This window comes from Chlorocebus sabaeus, chromosome X, assembly GCF_047675955.1.
Source record: "Chlorocebus sabaeus isolate Y175 chromosome X, mChlSab1.0.hap1, whole genome shotgun sequence".
In the NCBI taxonomy this organism is placed as follows: Eukaryota; Metazoa; Chordata; class Mammalia; order Primates; family Cercopithecidae; genus Chlorocebus; species Chlorocebus sabaeus.
Window position 1 is genome coordinate 33,780,216 of NC_132933.1, and position 20,090 is coordinate 33,800,305.

Sequence of the window (20,090 nt, forward strand, 5' to 3'; positions counted from 1 at the left end):
CTTTGGAGATGGAGAGAGGAAATGGGCAAGTTGTCATTTACCAGGTCCTCACATTTTTGGTCTTAAATTACTGGGCTTTAGTATATATTAATATATATAAGATATGACCTGAAAATCCCATTTAAAGCTTAGTAGCATTGTTGTAATAGTAACATATTTCATTATACTTCAGGATCATCCAGGGACGCAGCTTTACCATCCAGGAGCTCGAAGCCGAGGTCGATTCTGGTGCCCTGATGGCAGCACCAATCTGGAGATTCAGCAGTAGAAAGAAAGCAAGCAGGAAAGTGATATTAACCATAGAAAAGAAGGAGGAGAGGAGTGATAAGTCCAGATGGCCTTAGGTGTCCTGACTGTCTAGGCAGCCAAAGAGTACATGTTAAGCAACCCAGAAGTGCCTTCAGAGAAAAGAATAGAGAGAAAGGGGGTTGCTGTGCTGGTAGGGTACACTGCAGAGGAGTAAGTTTTGCGTCAAAGCAGGAATCTGATCAGAGGTTCGAATTGGAAGTACAATTTCATTGCTTTTGCAATTTCTACAAATTAATTTTAGTCTCAGAAAAAGCTAATGGCAAGGACATGCATTGCAGTTTGCAGGGGGAAATGTCAAGTGAGGACTTCATCACATATGACACGAGAGAAAAGTAAGAGCTGGTTCTAAAATCAAAAGCTGTTGTTCATCCCGAATTGAATTTTCTTTTCATTTTTTTTTCTTTTTTTGAGACAGGGTATCACTCTGTTGCCCAGCCTGGAGTACAGTGGCACAATGTTGGTTCACTGCAACCTCCACCTCCTGGGTTCAAGTGATTCTCCTGCCTCAGCCTCCCAAGTAGCTGGGATTACAGGTGCCTGCCACCATGCCTGGCTAATTTTTTTATTTTAGTAGAGATGGGGTTTCACCACATTGGCCATGCTAGTCTTGAACTCCTGACCTCAGGTGATCCCCCCACTTCGTTCTTCCAAAGTGCTGGGATTACAGGTATGAGCCACCGTGCCTGTCTGTTCCAATCTAGTTCTATTGCATTGTTGATGATAACTGATGACTTTGGGAAGTGTAGAAGCAACAAGCATGTCCTTGTTGTATAAGTACAGCGACGGATAGAACAAACTTTTGTTGGTGCAGAAATTTAAATAGTCATGTCACTTCTGCATCTAATGTCCTAAAGTTTAAGAATTAGTTTTAGTTTTTTGTTTGCTTACATGAGCTTAGCATGAAGAATATTTTGAAACATCTGCTTTATCTTCAGCTTTTTTTCTATTAAGAGGTAAAATGTAGTCCTTGTTTGATTCTTGACAATCCAGTGTGTGTTTTATCTTAGGTCTCATGATCTGAGTGCATACCCTCTCCAGGAAGGAAACTGCACCAATGTCTGTTCCTGTTAAATAGCAACTTTTAGTTTCAGCTTGTTTTGTTTTGATGTCAATAAATAGTAACAGCATTCAAGTATGAAGCTAAATGTGTTTATTAACTTCACTAAATAGCTGTTATATTTGAGAAATTAAATTTTTGATACTGAATTAACCTTTGGGGAATTTCGAAAGTGCATGAATGATATTAGTTTCTGCTTTCACTGGCATGCCTTTGTTTTGTCCACCAGGGAAAAATCAGTTCATGGTTCGCTCCTATATTAAGCCTGATATTGTTTGGCTGTGTCCCCACCCAAATCTCATTTTGAATTCATACATGTTGTGTGAGGGACCCAGTGGGAGGTAATTGAATAATGGGGGCAGGTCTTTCCTATGCTGTTCCCATGGTAGTGAAGAAGTCTCACAAGATCTGATTGTTTCATAAAGAGGAGTTCCCCTGCACAAGCTCTTTTTGTCCTGCTGCCATCCATGTAAGATAGGACTTGCTCCTCCTTGCCTTCTGCCATGATTGTGGGGCCTCCCTACCCATGTGGAACTGTGAATCCATTAAAGCCTCTTTTTCATTCCAGTTTCAGATATGTCTTTTTGTTTTGTTTTGTTTTGTTTTTTTCTGAGACAAGGTCTTACTCTGTCACCCAGGCTGGAGTGCAGTGGTGCAATCTCGACTCACTGAAACCTCCGCCTCCCAGATTTAAGCACTTCTCCTGCCTCAGCCTCCCTAGTAACTGAGATTACAGCCATCTGCCACCACACCTGGCCAAATTTTGTATTTTTAGTAGAGACGGGGATTCACCATGTTGGCCAGGCTGGTCTTGAACTCCTGACCTCAGGTGATCCACTGCCTCAGCCTCCCAAAGTGCTGGGATTACAGGCTTGAGCCACTGCACCCAGCCTCGGGTATGTCTTTATCAGCAGTGTGAAAACGAACTAATAATACAGGCTGTTATTGCATTGTTATAAAGAAATACCTGGCCGGGGCCAGGGGCAGTGGCACATGCCTGTAATCCCAGCACTTTGGGAGGCCGAGGCGGGCGGATCACAAGGTTAGGAGTTCGAGACCAGCCTGGTCAACATGGTGAAACCACGTCTCTACTAAAAATACAAAAAATTAGCTGGGCATGGTGGCACATACCTGTAGTCCCCAGCTACTCAGAAGGTGGAGGCAGAATAATCACTTGAACCCAGGAGGTGGAGGTTGCAGTGAGCCAAGATGGTGTCACTGTACTCCAGCCTGGGTGACAGAGTGAGACTTCATCTCAAAATAAATAAATAAATAAATAAAGGAGAAATACCTGGCCGGGCACAGTGGCTCCCGCCTGTAATCCCAACTCTTTGGAAGGCTGAGATGGGCGGATCACTTGAGGTCAGGAGTTTGAGAAGAGGCTGGCCAAAATGGTGAAATCCTGTCTCTACTAAAAATATAAAAATTAGCCGGGCATGGTAGCAGGCGCCTGTAATCCCAGCGACTCAGGAGGCTGAGGCAGGAGAATCACTTGAACCCGGGAGGTGGAGGCTGCAATGAGCCAAGATCGCACCACTGCACTCCAGCCTGGGCAACAGAATGAGACTCTGTCTCAGAAAAAAATAAATAAATAAATGAATACCTGAGACTGGGTAATTTATAAGAAAAGAGATTTAATTGGCTCCCAGTTCTGCAGGCTGTATAGGAAGTGTGGCACTGGTATCTGCTCACGTTTTGGGAAAGCCTCAGGGAGCTTTTACTCATGGCGGAAGGTGAAGCAGGAGCAGACATCCCACATCACAGAGCAAGCAAGGGAGTGAGTGCGGGGAGGAGATGCCACACTTTACAACAACCAGCTCTGTAAGCACTCACTATGGAGAGGACAGCACCAAGCCATGAGGGATCTGCCCCATAACCCAAACACCCCACCAGGCCCCACCTGCAACACGGGATTATATTTCCATGAGATTTAGGTGGGAACAAATATCCAAACCACATCAACTATTCTGGTCCCATAAGAACAAAATGTTGACCCGGCACAGTGGCTCATGCCTGTGATCCCAGCACTTTGGGAGGCCAAGGCAGGTGGATCACCTGAGGTCAGGAGTTCGAGATCAGCCTGGCCAACATGGTGAAACCCTGTCTATACTAAAAATACAAAAAATTAGCCAGGCGTGGTAGCGGGCACCAATAATCTCAGCTACTCGGGAGGCTGAGGCAGGAGAATCACTTGAACCCGGGAGGTGGAGGTTGCAGTGAGCTGAGATCATGCCATTGCACTCCAGCCTGGGCAACAGAGTGAGACTCTGTTAAAAAAAAAAAAAAGCCCAGGCGTGGTGGCTCGTGCCTGCAATCCCAGCACTTTGGGAGGCTGAGGCGGGTGGATCACCTGAGGTCAGGAGTTCGAAACCACCCTGGCCGACATGTCGAAACCCCATCTCTACTAAAAATACAAAAATTTGCTGGGCATGGTGGCAGGCGCCTGTAATCCCAGCTACTCGGGAGGCTGAGGCAGGGAAATCTCTTGAACCCGGGAGGTGGAAGTTGCAGTGAGCCAAGATCACGCCACTGCACTCCAGCCTGGGCAGCAAGAGTGAAACTGTGTCAGGAAAAGAAAGGAAGGAAGGAAGGAAGGAAAGAAGGGAGGGAGGGAGGGAGGGAAGGAAGGAAGGAAGGAAGGAAGGTAGGTAGGGTTGTGGGGCAGCATTAAGGGCCCACTTTAAATTAATGGTCATGAACTTGAAGCAAGACTAGTTGGTTTCCTCCAGCCTCATTCGGCTGCCAGAGGTACAAGTTGTTGAGTAAGAGAAGAATTGGACTTACCAGGGTTAGGGCTTCACCAATTGAGTACAAGTAAAGGCAAAGTGTGTATGGACAAGGTGAATGTTTGATGCAATTTAAGCTAAGTAAGGAGGGAAGAGTTGTCACAAAGGGGTGGCAGAGAGAAAAGAGAAAAGGTGATAGGGATTGATGGCTCATCAATGGATGAATGGCCCCAGCGAGGTGGAAATAGCCTTAGTGTCGGGGCACTAGAGGAAGTGAACTGCAAGGAAAGGGGGTGGTGATAAGAGAATGGGAGAATGCCCTGGTCAAAGGTTTGACAGGAGCAGGTGGTTGGGGTGTGGTGGACAAGATCATTGGAGGAGAGAAGGCCAAGGGTCTGGAAGTATCTACATGAATATTGAAATCACCAAGAACTGTGACAGAAGTAGTGTTTGAGAGAGTGACAGTGAGCCAGGAGCTAAATTTGCAAGGAATGAGAGGGAGAGACTCAAAGGACTGGTAGGTGACTGCAACAACAACAACAAAAGAGCATCATTGGCCGGGCATGGTGGCTCATGCCTGTAATCCCAGCACTTTGGGCGGCTGAGGCGGGCAGATCACCCGAGGTCAGGAGTTGGAGACCAGCCTGGCCAACATGGCAAAACCCCGTCTCTACTAAAAATACAAAACTTAGCTGGGCATGGTGGTGGGTGTCTGTAATCCCAGCTACTCAGGAGGCTGAGGCAGGAGAATTGCTCGAACCTGGGAGGCGGAGGTTACAGTGAGCCGAGATTGTGCCATTGCACCCCAGCCTAGGTGACAAGAGCGAGACTCTGTTTCAAAAAAAAAAAAAAAAAGCATAATTGTAACAGCCCCCACAAGTCTTCTTGTTTCCACTATTGTCCCCATACCCATCTACTATCCATACAGCTGGCCAAAGGATCTTTCTAAAATACTTACATAATTGGCCAGGGGCAGTGGCTCATGCCTATAATCCCAGCACTTTGGAAGGCCAAGGTGAGATCACTTGAAGTTAGGAGTTCAAGACCAGCCTGGACAATATGGTGAGACCCCGTCTCTACAAAAAATGCAAAAAATTAGGCGTGTCAGCACGTGCCTGTAGTCCCAGCTACTTGGGGGCCTGAGGTTGGAGGATGGCTTGAGCTGGGGAGGTGGGGGTTGCAGGGAACTGACAAAACACCACTGCACTCCAGCCGGGGTGATAGAGCAAGACCCTGCCTCCAAAAACAACAACAAATATATAATTGCCACTTATTCTTACCCTTTTAAAAGCTTTCAAGGCTCCCAATTGCCTTTAGCAGTAATTTTGAAAATCCACCCTCAAACAAGAAGTGTCAGGCCAAACAATGAAGATGTAAACTGCCCTGTGAATCTGTTCTTTGATGTTGTCTCTTTGATGTATTAGCGTTTGTTCATTCATTCACCAAATATTTACTGAGCATGTACTATGTGTCAGGCACTGTTCCAGGCTCAGGGAATACAGCAGTGAACAAAATACACAATTCATGATCTCATGGAGCTTACATTCTAGGGAGGGAGTCAAACAATACATAAATAAAATATATGTTATCTCAGGTAAGTGATATGGAGAAAAATAAAGCAGTAGTAGGGGTAGGGAGTGCTGAGTGGGGGTCAGGGGTTGCAATTTTCTTTTTAGATAGAGTCTCACTCTGTCACCCAGGCTGGAGTGTAGTGGCTCAATCACTGCTGACTGCAGCCTCAAACTCCCCAGTCTCAGGTGAGCCTCCCACCTCAGCCTCCTGAGTAGCTGGGACTACAGGCATGTGCTACCACACCCAGCTAATTTTTGTATTTTTCTTGTAGAGGCAGAGGTCTCACCATGTTGCCCAGGCTGGTCTCAAACTCCTGGACTCAAGCGATCTGCCTGCCTTGGCCTCCCAAAATGCTGGGATTATAGGTATGAGCCACTGTGCCTGACCTGGGGGTTGCAATTTTACTTTATTTTATTTTATTTTTGAGACGGAGTGTCCCTCTGTCACCCAGACTGGAGTGGAGTGGTGTGATCTTGGCTCACTGCAACCTCCACCTCCCGAGTACCGGTTCAAGCAATTCTCCTGCCTAAACCTCCCAAGTAGCTAGGATTACAGGCACGCACCACCATGCCCAGCTAATTTTTTGTATTTTTAGTAGAGACGGGGTTTCACCATGTTGGCCAGGTTGGTCTTGAACTCCTCACCTCGTGATCTGCCCCCCCCGCCGGCCTCCCAAACTGCTGGGATTACAGGCACGAACCATCGCACCCAGTCAAGTTGCAATTTTAAATAGATAGAGTGATTAGGGAAAGCCTCACTGAGAAAGTGACATTGGAAAAAAGACCTGAGACTGATGAAGGAAGCCATGAAGGCGTGGGGACATCTAGGGGAAGAGCTTCCAGGTAGAGAGAAGAGCAAGTGCAAAGGCCCTGAGCTGAAAACTGCCCAGTATGGCCGAAGCCCAGTGAACTGATGGTGAAAGCAGTGGGGGATGAGGTCGCAGTGGGGGATGAGGTCACAGATGTGAGGTGGAAGAGGCTGATGTGAAAGCATATGCCTGTTGTGAGAACTTGGATCTTTAATTTTTTTCTTCTTTTTACATTTTTTTGGAGATAGAGTCTTGCTCTGTTGCTCAGGCTGGAGTGCAGTGGCGTGATCTCACCTTACTGCAGCCTTGACCTTCCGAGCTCAAGCAATCCTCCCACCTCAGCCTCCTGAGTAGCTGAGACCACAGGTGTGTGCCCCGACATCCAGCTAATTTTTTAACTTTTTGTAGAGACAGGGTCTCCCTATGTTGCCCAGGCTGGGGCACTTAGATATTTACTGGAGTGAAATGAGCCATTAAGAACCACTAAGTAGGCCAGGCACAGTGGCTCATGCCTGTAATCCCAGCACTTCAGGAGGCAGAAGGGGCAGATCCCTTGAGCTCAGGAGTTCAAGACCAACATGGCCAACATACACCCCCATCTCTATTAAAAACACAAAAATTAGCCAGGTGTGGTGGCATGCACCTGTAGTCCCGGCCACTTGAGAGGCTGAGGGAGGAGAATCACTTGAACTCAGGAGGTGGAGGTTGCAGTGACCTGAGATCATGCCACTGTGCTCCAGCCTAGGTGATAAAGCAAGACTTAGTCTCAAAAAGGTAAAAAATAAAAAGGAGCCACTAAATACAGTGACATGAGGCTGGGCGCACTCATGCCTGTAATCCTAGCACTTTGGGAGGCTGAGGCGGGGAGATCATAAGGTCAAGAATTCGAGACCAGCCTGGCCAACATGATGAAACCCCATCTCTACCAAAAAAAAAAAAAAAAAAAAAAAAAAAAACCATACAAAAAATTAGCTGGGTGTGGTGGCGTGTGCCTGTAATCCCAGTTACTCAGGAGGCTGAGGCAGGAGAATTGCTTGAACCCAGGAGATGGAGGTTGCAGTAAGCCAAGATCACGCCATTGCACTCCAGCCTGGGCGACAGGGCAAGACTCGGTCTCAAAAAAAACAAAACAAAACAAAAACACTTAGGTTTTAACAGGGACATTGGTTTGATCAGGCTTAGGTTTTAACAGGGACATTGACTGCTGTGTTGAGAAGAAACTGTAGAGGGGCAGGGCCAGATGAAGGGGGAAGAGTTTGGAGGATTTTGCAGTAATCCAAGTGAGAGATGAACCACGGTGGGGGAAATGAGAAGCACTGAATTCGAGATACATTTTTGAGAGCTTACAGGATTTGCTAACAGATTGGATTAAGGGTGTAACACAAAGAGAAGAGTCAAGGGTGGGTTTCTATATAAAATGGCCTTTAAAACAAAGAGCCATTCTGTTAAAGAAGTCTGCAAATTACACTGGGTGCGGTGGCTCACGCCTGTAATCCCAGCACTTTGGGAGGCTGAGGCGGGTGGATCACTTGAGGTCAGGAGTTTGAGACCAGCCTGGCCAACATGGTGAAACCCGTCTCTACTAAAAATACAAAAATTAGCCAGGCGTGGTAGCATGTGCCTGTAATCCCAGCCATTTGGGAGGCTGAGGCAGGAGAATCACTTGAACCCAGGAGGTGGAGGTTGCAGTGAGTGGAGATAACGCCATTGCACTCCAGCCTAGGCGACAGAGTGAGACTCTATCTTAAAAATAAATAAATAAATAAATAAATACATAAAAAGAAGTCTGCAAATTGTTAGTCCCCAGGATAAATCTCAGACTCCTCGGCTGGCTCTGGGAGGCCCCGGATACCTGTTCTCAGCATCTATACCTTTGTAAATATAATCGTCTCTCAGTATACATGAAGGATTGGTTCCAGGATCCCTTTAACACCAAAATCCACTGATGTCCAAGACCTTTATATAAAATGATGTAATATTTGCATATAACCTACACACATCCTCCTCTATACTTTAAATCATCTCTTGTTTACTTATAATACCTAATGTAGTGTAAATGCTATGTAAATAATTGTTATACTGTACTGTTTTTCATTTGTATTTATTTTTAGAGATAGGGTCTCACTACATTGCCCAGGCTTGACTTGCACCCCTGGGATCGAGCAATCCTCCTGCCGCAGCCTCCCAAGTAGCTAGGACTACAGGTGCATGCTGCCACACCTGTCTGTATTTGTATTTTTTTTTATTGCTGCATTATTTTTTTCCAACTTTTTTTTTTTTAGACAGGGTCTCACTGTATTGCCCAGGCTGGAGTGCAGTGGCACAATCATGGCTCACTGCAGCCTCGAACTCCTGGGCTCAAGTGATCCTCCCTTCTCACCTTCCAAGTAGCCAGAGCTACGGGCACATGCCACCACACCCGGTGGCTAAATTTTGTATTTTTTGTAGAGATAGAGTCTCACTATGTTGTCCAGGCTGATCTAAAACTCCTGGCCTCGACTCTTCCTCCTTCCTCAGCCTCCCAAAATGCTGGGATTACAGGTGTTAGCCACTGCACCTGGCCCCTGCTTTGCTTTTCTTGATGACACGTCCTTCTGATGTGCCATGTAATTTATATATTTGTGTCTAACACGTCACTATAATTAAACCCAATGAGGGCAGATTTTTTTTTTAGGCTTGTATTTTGAAATAATAATAGATTCACAAGAAGTTGCAAAGAAAGGGTCTGAGAGGCCCTGTGTACCCTTTATCTAGTTTTCCCCAGTGTTTGCATCTTGCATAACTATAGTACAATAACACAACCAGGAAATTCACATTGGCACAGTCCACAGAGCTTATTCAGATTTCACCAGTTATACATATACTCATCGGGGCAGGGTGGGCAGGGGGGAGTTGTATAGAATTCTTTTTTTTTTTTTTTTTTTTTTTTGAGAGAGAGTCCCGTTCTGTCACCCAGGCTGGGGTGCAGTGTCACAATCTCGGCTCACTGCAACCTCCACCTCCTGGGTTCAAGTAATTCTCCCTGTCTCAGCCTCCCGAGTAGCTTAGACTTACAGGCACGCACCACTATGCCCAGCTAAATTTCTTTGTTTGTTTTTGTTTTGTTTTGAGACAGAGTCTCGCTCTGTCACCCAGGCTGGAGTGTAGTGGTGCGATCTCGGCTCTCTGCAGCCTCTGCCTCCTGGGTTCAAGCCATTCTCCTGCCTCAGCCTCCTGAGTAGCTGGCATTACAGGTGCACGCCACCATGCCTGGTTAATTTTTTTGTATTTTTAGTAGAGACGGGGTTTCACCATGTTGGCCAGGCTGGTCTTGAACACCTGACCTCAGGTGATCCACCCACCTCAGCCTCCCAAAGTGCTGGAATTACAGATGTAAGTCACCACACCCGGCAAATTCTATCACATGTGTAGCTTTGTGTAATTCCCACCACAAAAAAATCCAGAACCATACCATTGCCACCAGATTCCAAGAGGGCAGGGATATTTGGTAAGATTTGTTTGCTCCTGTACCCCCAACACGAAGACCCGAACCAGACAGAGTAGGTTCTCAAAATGTGTGGAGTTGAAAAGGCAGTAGAAGGTAGTGGTGACAGCACAGACTCTGAAGCCCGAACTACCTGAGTCTGAGTACTGGCTGTGCAACATAGTAGTTGTGTGACCTTGGGCATACAACTTAATCTGTCCCTGCTGCACTTCCCTCTTCTGTAAAATGAGGATAAATAACCGTACTTACCTTGTAGTGTTCTGGTGAGGATTCAAAGGGTCACTGGTAAGACATGGTAAGCTCATAGTGAGACTTGAATTAATACATGCAGGCACATAGTAACTATCAAGCCCCATAAGCAACATTCACTGTTACTGTCATCCTTTTGTATCACAACAGAACAGATAGTGCTAGCAGCCACAAGAAAGATACAAATAAACTATTAGAACAATGTTGAAGGGGTGGTGATTTCCAGCTAAGGGGAAGACACAGCATTTGAATTCGGCCTTAGAAGGTGACTAGTGGTTTCATGAGCTAAATTATGTTCCCCCAAAATTCATGTGTTGAAGCCCTAATCCCCAGGGCCTCAGAATGTGAATTTAGGCCGGGCACAGTAGCTCACTCCAGTAATCCCAGCACTTTGGGAGGCCGAGGCGGGTGGATCACTTGAGGTCAGCAGTTCGAAGACTGTGCCATTGCACTCCAGCCTGGGCAATAAAAGGAGACTCAGTCTTGAAAAAAAGAAAAAAGAAAAGAAAGAAAGAAATCTGTGCTATAGTAATATATGGGTTTCTTAACATAGTTCTATTTGTGAACTTAATAAGTAATATAATTTAAAGGAAGTGAGTGTGTAAATAATGTCTGGAGATATCTGCATCAACTGTAATGTAATATGAAGCCATCTATGATTTCTATTAGTGACCAAGTCACAAGTACTGCTAATGCCACTGTGGTCTGTTGCCTACATTCGTAAATAAAGCATTAAATTTCATTAAATTTGGTGGAAATAAAGTTGTATTTTCCCATTCAAGTTCATGGGATCCTCTGAATTCTATACATGGACTCCTGTGGACCCAGGTTAAAAACCCTTTCTGTGATCCATTGGTGCAAAAATGCTTGAGGTGACTGCAAATATACGTGGAGGTTTTTGCTTTTATTTATTTACTTTTTCCTTTTTGAAATGGAGTTTTGCTCTTGTTGCCCAGGCTGGAGTGCAGTGGCGCTGGGCTCACTGCAACCTCCGCCTCCCGGGTTCAAGCAATTCTCCTGTCTCAGCCTCCCGAGTAGCTGAGATTACAGGCGCCGACCACCACGCCTGGTTAATTTTTTTTTATTTTTAGTAGAGACAGGGTTTCACCATGTTGGCCAGGCTGGTCTCCAACTCCTGACTTCAAGTAATCCGCCCGCCTAGGTCTCCCAAAGTGCTGGGATTACAAGCGTGAGCCACCACGCCCGGCTTATTTTTATATTTATTTTATTTCTTCATCAAAAATGAAAGGTTTTTGCTTTTAAACAGGGAAAAGGATTAAAACGGGGAACACTAGCATCCCAAAGGCATGTCATTAATTATTGTACAGCTTGCCAAAGGCGGGATACAATGTCAGGCTGGACTTCTTAGCAGCCAAGGAAGAGGTTCTGTCCCTAACTTTCTGAGTTGAAAACTTTGATTGGCAACCTTTCGCCTAGTCGAAAACCCCAAATGTCTAGGCTTACATAAGCGTCCGCGTGGTCCAACCCCCTCTAACTTCTCCTGCTTCCTCCGACACGACTGTCCCTTCCCACACCTTCCAGCCAGGCCAGAATGACTCGTAGCCCTCCGGGAAAATGGCACTTGCTCTCCGCCTGCCCAGCTCCGATCCGGCGTTCCCAGTCCCTGGCGCCCGGAGGTGACGGTCGCTTCCCCTGCCCTCTCTTAGGGTTAGTCCCGCCCAATCGACTCCTTAGGTTTTCGGAAGGGCTTCTACTTTGGCATTTATCACGGGCTGTCTGCCTCACTTGCAAAGCAGGGTGCCCCTAGCACACTGCCGGGCCCCTCGGGGAACCCACTTAGGGAAGCGAAGCAAAGCGAATTGCATTTGGCAGGAACCAGCGCTCTTTCCCACGGCGCCATGGGAGCGCACCGGTGGGCACAGAAGGCACTGGGAAGAGGCGGTCGGCGAATAGCGTCACCTCCTAAGCTCCGCCCAACAGAAGCGCCTTCTAAGCTCGTTCTTCCGCCTGCTTCCCCCCTCTTTTCCTTTCTCCGCCATCGTGGTGTGTTCTTGCCTCCGCTTCTCGCCATGGTAAGTCCATCGGTCCCCATCGGTCCCCATCGGCCCCCATCGGCCCCAGGGTGGCTTCCCAAACACCCGAGGCCGCTGCCACGAAATGCCTGGGCCGCGCGGGGCGTCGAGGGGCTGGTGCCTTTTAAAGGCTTTTTCAAGAAAAGCTCCAGTTCGGCCACTGTTGTCTTCCTCGGCCTGGAGGGAAGCTAATGAGCCAGCGAGCAACCTGGAGAGGGGCGGGCTGCGCTGCGGCCGCGGATTCAAGGGGAGTCTTTCTTTGCCGGGCCGCTGCCGAGTCGGGCAGGGATTCCGGTTTCCCTTCGCTTGTAGCGAACTCTGGTTCTGGAGGCGAGGGTTGGGAGGTAGCAGCCACCCCCGAAATCGTGACCTGACTGTGGGCTGCCCGTGGCACGCGCAACGTGGAGGGCAATCAGGAGGGTAATGTGGGCTACTGGTTTTCGAAAAGGGTTTAAGCTTGGCGTGGAGAAGCGAACCACATTTTTAGATCCCAGGACTTTTGTTTAGAGGACGTTTATTGAGAGACTTGAGCGTCACCCCGTGGAAGCGCCTAGAACAAGGGGTGTTTTGTGAACCCGTATGTCATTCTGGCCTTCTTAGTAAATGGCAGTAGCGAACTAGTCACTCTTTACTGGGAAATGTGAAATGTTGATTTCCAGATGTGGAGGCGATAAGTACTGATATTTTGTCATTTGTCAAGTAATAGTTTATTGACAAGATTTACAACTGCTACTGTGGGGGGTTGGGGCGTGTAATCTTTGCCTTTTTTGTATTGGCTCCCATTATTATGCAAGGGTATGTTCTTTCAGGTTGGCCAGGCATTCAACCCGCATCCGTGCCCTTTTTGCGAGATTATTCTGTAGATTTGGGGGAGTATTGGGGTTGGCCTTAGTTGACTGAAGTTCTTTATGAAAGCCAAAAGATGCAACTAGAAACTGAGACAGTCATCCTCGGAAAAGTGACATTTCATTTCTGTTTAAATTTAAAAGTTTATTTTTGTAGCAGTGAAAATTAGCAGTAGGGATAGAGTTACGATTAATACCGAAATGGTGAGTAGATCCTCTGAACGTCAGCAGGGACTTTCCCTAAGTCTTAATTACCCTCCCAATGACACTTGAAAAGTATGTACCCCTATTTTACAAAGTAGAGCACTGAGATTCGTTGACTTGCAAATGGTAGATGGTTCTGTTTGACTCAAAGCTGTGTTCTTCCCAGGAAGCCAAGTTCCCTCGCCATTCCCAGTGTGGTCGTCTGAGTCCTTGGGGGACCGCAGGGTAAACTGAAAGGTAGCCTCTGGCTGTGGAGCAGAGAGGACCTGGGTTTGAATTCTGGTTCTGCACATTGATGCTCTGATTTTGTGCATGTTTCTTAACCTCCTGATTCCACTTACTTAATTTGAACAATAGAAACTGTGGTCTCTGCCTCCCGAGAAGTTGTGAGGGTCAGAGACTTGCTTGGTTTGATGGCTTAGCATTGAGAAGATTTTGGGGCTGGGGTATGTGTTAAGCACTCAAATGTTGGTTTGAAGGAGTTCTTGACTTTGAATCATTCAGGCAGTCTCTAATACCAATGTCTACATTGATTGCCTTTTCTTCCCAGTCTTCTCACAAGACTTTCAGGATTAAGCGATTCCTGGCCAAGAAACAAAAACAAAATCGTCCCATTCCCCAGTGGATTCGGATGAAAACTGGAAATAAAATAAGGTAAGACCTCCATCATACTGCTTGTATTTTGCTAAACGTAAGAGCCACTGTACCTGGCCAAGGTTACTTTTTGAGTATAAATACATGATTAAAATTGCTTGCAGTCCAATCCACCCTCTGACAGCATTCTCAAATTCCTCTTTAAAAACATGCTTCCTTTGTTTCTGCACTGCATCCAGGCCACAGCTGGGCTTATGGGCAGACAGTTTTCCAGTACTAGTTAATTTCCTGGTTATCTTCAGTCTGAGCTAGGTCATAAGGTGGAAGGCTGTCTTACACACATCCTGGTGGAGAAGACCCAGTCAGTGTTTTTAGGCTTTTTGTTTTTGTATTTTGTGTTTTTCGAGATGGATGGAGTCTCGCTTTGTTTCCCAGGCTGGAGTGCAGTGGCACAATCTTTACTCACTGCAACCTCTGCCTCCCAGGTTCAAGTGATTCTTCTGCCTCAGCCTTCGGAGTAGCTGGGACTACAGGCATGCACCCAGCTAAGTTTTGTGTTTTTAGTAGAGATGGGGTTTCACCATATTGGCCAGGCTGGTCTCAAACTCCTGAGCTCAAGTGATCTGCCCCTCCCAAAGTGTTGGGATTACAGGCATAAGCCATTGCGCCTGGCCTTTGTTTTTGTTTTTTGAGACAGGATCTTGTTCTGTTTTACATGCTGCATTGACACTATCACTGCAGCCTCTACACCACCAGGCTCAAGTGACCCACCCGCCTCATCTCTCTGAGTAGCTGGGACTACAGGCACACGCCACCACACCTGGCTAATTTTTAAGTTTTTTGTAGGGATGGGGTCTCTGTGTTGCCCAGGCTGGTCTTGAACTCCTGAGCTCAAGCAATCCTCCTGTCTCACCCTACCAAAGTGCAGAGATTACAGGCATGAACCATCGCACCTAGCCCAGTTTTTTAGATGTTTCTCTTTTCTAAAGAGAGACTAGAAAAGGTTGGAAAACTGCCCTGAACTGCAGAAGTAGTTGATCTCAAAGGAAAAACATTACTAGAATTGCTATGAAGGACCTCCAAGGTCATCTAGCCTAACTCCAGGGAAAGCTAGGCCTGCAACTCAATGACTCGTGCATGGCTTTTTCAGCCTGTCGCTCTTTAGACCTGATGGGCCTTGAGACGGGTGTTGAAGGGAGGAAAAATAAGTATCAAGAATCAGCAAGAGCTGCCCAAGGTTCAGCAGTTGCTCTCTCACCCAGGCTGAGTGCAGTGGTGCAACCCTCCCACCTCAGCCTCCTTCCGAGTAGCTGGGACTACAGGCGTTCACCACCATGCCTGGCTAATTTGTGTACCTGTTGTAGAGATGGGGTTTTGCCATGTTGCCCAGGCTAGTCAAAGCACTTTTTTTTTTTTTTGAGACAGAGTATTGCTGTCATTGCCCAGGGTGGAGTACAGTGGTGTGATCTTGGCTCACTGCAACCTCCGCCTCCCGGGTTCAAGCAATTCTGCTGCCTCAGCCTCCCAAGTAGCTGGAATTACAGGTGCCTGCCACCACACCCGGCTAATTTTTGTATTTTTAGTAGAGACGGGGTTTCACCATCTTGGCCAGACTGGTCTTGAACTCCTGACTTCGTGACCCACCCGCCTCCCAAAGTGCTGGGATTACAGGCGTGAGCCACCGCGCTCAGCCAGAACTTGATTCGAATTGTATGGCAAAGCTAGTGGGATTGGTTTGCTAAGAAGACTTAAAAGTGTGACTTCTTAGGGCTAAAGTTGAGGGCCCATTTCCTTGGTTCATTTAGCCAGTTAGATGTGAAAATTGCCACCCATTGTAATGTTATGGGCTAGTTAGTTGCTTACCATTTGATTACTGGATACTAGACACTGTCCTTTATTGTTTGATACATCTACAGGAACGTCGGGTTTCTCTGTGTCCTGCCTGATGGTGGGACCTGCTTGTGAAGAATGAAAGAAGTACATATAAGCCAGGCACAGTGCCTCATACCTATAATCCGAGCACTTTGAGAGAGGCCAAGGCAGGAAGATTGCTTGAGGCCAGGAATTTGAGACCAGCCTGGGCAACATAGGGAGACACCCCCCATCCCCGTCTCTACCAAAAAAAAAAAATTAGCTGGACTTGGTGGCACATGCTTGTAATCCTATTTGGGAGGCTGAAGTGAGAGGATCACTTGAGCCCAGGAGTTCACAGGCTTCAGTGAGCTGTGATCCAGCCACTGCATTGCAGCCTGGACAACAGTGTGACCCTGTCTCAAAAAAAAAGAAAAATGTATGTAAAACTCAATGCCTAGTTCAATAAATAACTTGCTATTAAACTCTGTGGTCTCCTAGAATTGAGAAGGTATTTTGTACGTAAGATTATATACCTTTGACCCAGATAATTGACCTGATGGAATGATTTTCATTGTCTTAGCTATCTTCCAGTTTTAAAAATGTTTTGAAAGCAGGTTGCAATTACAGTGCTTCATTTTGTGGAAGTACTGCCATTATCCTGCTGAGAGAAAAGCCGTGTTAATCATTTTTGATTTTGCCTTTATGAGGGTAAAATCATGACAGATTGACATGGACAATTCAGGGATTGCTGTTTCCCTGTACTAGACGTGAATGGGGGAGTTGATTGATTGTAAAGATCATGCGAGGCCAGGTGCAGTGGCTCACGCCTGTAATCCCAACACTTTGGGAGACAGAAGCGGGTGGATCTCAAGGTCAGGAGTTTGAGACCAGCCTGGCCAACATGGTGAAACCCCGTCTCTACTAAAAATACCAAAATTAGCTGAGCGTGGTGCGGGGGGAGGACTCCATCTCAAAAAAAAAGTATCATGGGGGAGCTTTTATGTGTTGGTGACCCATTATGAGGGGGTTCAGAATATGTGTGTACCTCCAGGTCCATTGAATCAAAAGTGGGTGCAGGTACACTTGGAGAGAGTGGGCTTCCCCACTGCTGTGATCCCAGTTAAGAGCCTAGCCTTGAATTATTTTGAGAGGATAAAACTTGACTTGGCTAGTTTTTAAACACATAGGGAATCTTTTTTTTTTTTTTTTTTACTCTCCAGAAAGAACTCCAAACTTGTTAAAGGAGAGAAAAGTGGTACCCTTTGTATTTTGTGGTACCTAAAAGGTTGTGTGAATGGGAACAGCTGAATTGCTGTCGGACTGCCTTTGTAACTTGACATTTTTTTCTGTGTAGGTACAACTCCAAAAGGAGACACTGGAGAAGAACCAAGCTGGGTCTATAAGGAATTGCACATGAGATGGCACATATATTTGTGCTGTCTGAAGGTCACGATCACATTACCATATCAAACTGAAAATGTCACCACTCTCTGGAGAGTTCGACGTATTTTCCTCTCTGAATCTATTATGAATGTGTTGGTTGGCTGGGTTCAGTAATAAATATGTGAGGCCTTTCATTTCAATTGCTGTTGTATTGTGGTTTGTCAAGTACTGAATTCTCCCTTCCCTGCCAAACCTAACAACAGTATCCAGTAGAACTTTCTGCAGTGATAGAAGTGTTCTCTGGCTACCATATGCTTGAAGTGTGTTTAGTGTAAGGGACTGATTCTGCAAATTTTATTTTATTTTATATATATATTTTTTGAGACGAGTCTGGCTCTGTTGCCTAGGCTGGAGTGCAGTGGTACGATCTCGGCTGACTGCAACCTCCGCCTCCCGGGTTCACGCAGTTCTTCTGCCTCAGCCTCCTGAGTAGCTGGGATTACAGGTGCCCCACACCATGCCCGGCTAGTTTTTGTATTTTTAGTAGAGACAGGGTTTCACCATATTGGCCAGGCTGGTCTCAAATTCCTGACCTCCAGATCCACCTGCCTCAGCCTCCCAAAGTGCTGGGATTACAGGCGTGAGCCACCATGCCCGACCTCTCATGGTTTTTACAATCGATCACCTCCCCCATTCACGTCTAGTGCAGGGAAACAGCAATCCCAGAATTTTATTTTTAGTAGAGACAGGCTTTCACCATGTTGGCCAGGCTGGTCTCGACCTCCTGACCTCAGGTGATACACCACCTCTGCCTCTCAAAGTGCTGGGATTACAGGCATGAGCCACTGCGCCCAGACACCTGCCTGTTTTTGTACAATCTGTGAACGATACAGTTCCTACATTTTTAAATAGTTAAGAATATTTTATGCCATCTGAAAATTGAAATAATTTCTGTCCATATAAAATGTTCTTGTTTCACAGCCATGTGCATAACTTATGTGTATAAATGCGCCCTTGTGCACAGAGATAATGTGGCCTGCAAAGCCTAAAATATTTACTACTTTGCTCTTTATGGAAAAAGATTGCCAACCCCTGTTCCTGGATTCAAGAGAGTTCACTTTTTTTTGTTGTTGTTGTTTTTTTTTTAATTAATTTATTATTATTATACTTTAAGTTGTAGGGTACATGTGCATAACGTGCAGGTTTGTTACATATGTATACTTGTGCCATGTTGGTGTGCTGCACCCATGAACTCGTCATTTACATTAGGTATAACTCCCAATGCAATCCCTCCCCCCTCCCCCCTCCCCATGATAGGCCCCGGTGTGTGATGTTCCCCTTCCCGAGTCCAAGTGATCTCATTTGTTTTAAAAAAAATCTAGGCTAATTGTTGACATTGTAACAGGTAATGCCATTGCCTGACTTACTGAAGAGTTATAGCTGAGTGAATGTACACAGTGGAAATCTTGTGGGTTTGAGCTTTTACCGGGTTAGTGCAGCTTTGGTACCCCTTGCAGTTTCCCTGGCTGGCGAATCACCAGGGAATTACGTTTAACGTCTCAAAGAACCAGTAGCAACCATATTTAGAGAGATGGTTAGCAAATTATTGGCCACCTCTGTGTCAGGCACTGTTTTAGGTACTTGGGATTCATTGGTTGATAGACAAATTATGTGGCATGTTAAGTGGTGACAACGAATAGGCCAATATACAAGCCTTAGCAGATCTAATCTGTAGAAAAGGTGAGAGGGAACAAAGCTCCCCCAATTACCAGTGGAATTAGGATTGAAACTGCAGCAACAAGGGAAAGAACAGGGTTTGGCTGTAACTCCCTGCCCAGTCGATAGGGGGCCTGTGCTGCCTGGACATAGCTGAGAAGGCAGGTGGCAGGAGATGTGGGCTGCCGCATAAAGTGTGCAAGTGATATAGGCGGGACTGCACAGCAAAGGATTCCTTCCTACAACCACACTAGGAGGTTCAGGTGAAAACAATTCCGGCCGGGCACAGTGGCTCACGCCTGTGATCCCAGCACTTTGGGAGGCTGAGGCAGACGGATCACCTGAGGTCAGGAGTTCGAAACCAGCCTCGCCAACGTGGTGACGCCTCGTCTCTACTAAGTAAAGTACAAAAATTAGCCGGGCATGGTGGCACGTGCCTGCAGTCCCAGCTACTCAGGAGGCTGAGGCAGGAGAATTGCTCAGACCCGGGAGGCGGAGGTTGCAGTGAGCCGAGATCACCCCACTGCACTGTAGCCTGGGCAACAGAGCAAGACTCCTGTCTCAAAAAAAAAAAAAACAATTCCTAAGAGCATGGCACTCACCAGAAGTGTGAAGAGTGAGCTCCAGAATACCAAGGAACTTAGGAGCTTTAAAGGGATCTTTGGAACCTACCTCCTGAATCCCTAGACTGCAAATATTTTTTTCTTTTTTCTTTTTTCTTTTTTTTTTTTTGAGACGGAGTCTCGCTCCTGTCGCCCAGGCTGGAGTGCAGTGGCGTGATCTGGGCTCACTGCAAGCTCCGCCTCCCGGGTTCACGCCATTCTCCTGCTTCAGCCTCCCAAGTAGTTGGGATTACAGGTGCCCACCACCATGCTGGGCTAATTTTTGTATTTTTTTTTTTTTTAGTAGAGATGGAGTTTCACCATGTTGGCCAGGCTGGTTTCGAACTCCTGACCTCAGGTAATCCACCTGCCTTGGCCTCCCAAAGTGCTGGGATTACAGGTGTGAGCCACTACGCCTGGCCTGACTGCAAATGTTTTCTCTTATTACATCAGTGATGGCTTCATATTCAAAGAAAGCTGCCACTGTGAACAGCAGTTGGTAAATATTAATATACTTAAAAATGTTACTCAAGGCCAAGTGCAGTGGCTCGTCTGTAATCCCAGCACTTTGGGGGCTTAGGCAGGTGGATCGCTTGAGCCCAGGTATTCGAGACCAGCCTGCACAATATGGCAAAACAAAAAATTAGCCGGCCA

At 46.5% G+C, this 20,090-nt stretch overlaps 1 protein-coding gene and 1 non-coding gene across 2 annotated transcripts; both read left to right on the forward strand.

Moving 5' to 3' along the window:
• The first annotated feature begins 11,903 nt into the window (after window positions 1–11,903).
• RPL39 (ribosomal protein L39) lies at window positions 11,904–17,318 on the forward strand. Its single transcript, XM_008019434.3, has 3 exons — window positions 11,904–12,238; window positions 13,838–13,941; window positions 17,090–17,318. The coding sequence occupies exons 1-3, from the start codon at window positions 12,065–12,067 to the stop codon at window positions 17,136–17,138; spliced, it is 327 nt and encodes a 108-aa protein (XP_008017625.1). The 5' UTR covers window positions 11,904–12,064; the 3' UTR covers window positions 17,139–17,318.
• Window positions 16,343–16,474, forward strand: LOC119621006 (small nucleolar RNA SNORA69). Its single transcript, XR_005237544.1, has one exon. It is a non-coding gene; the product is annotated as a small nucleolar RNA SNORA69 (small nucleolar RNA).
• Window positions 17,319–20,090: the final 2,772 nt, after the last annotated feature.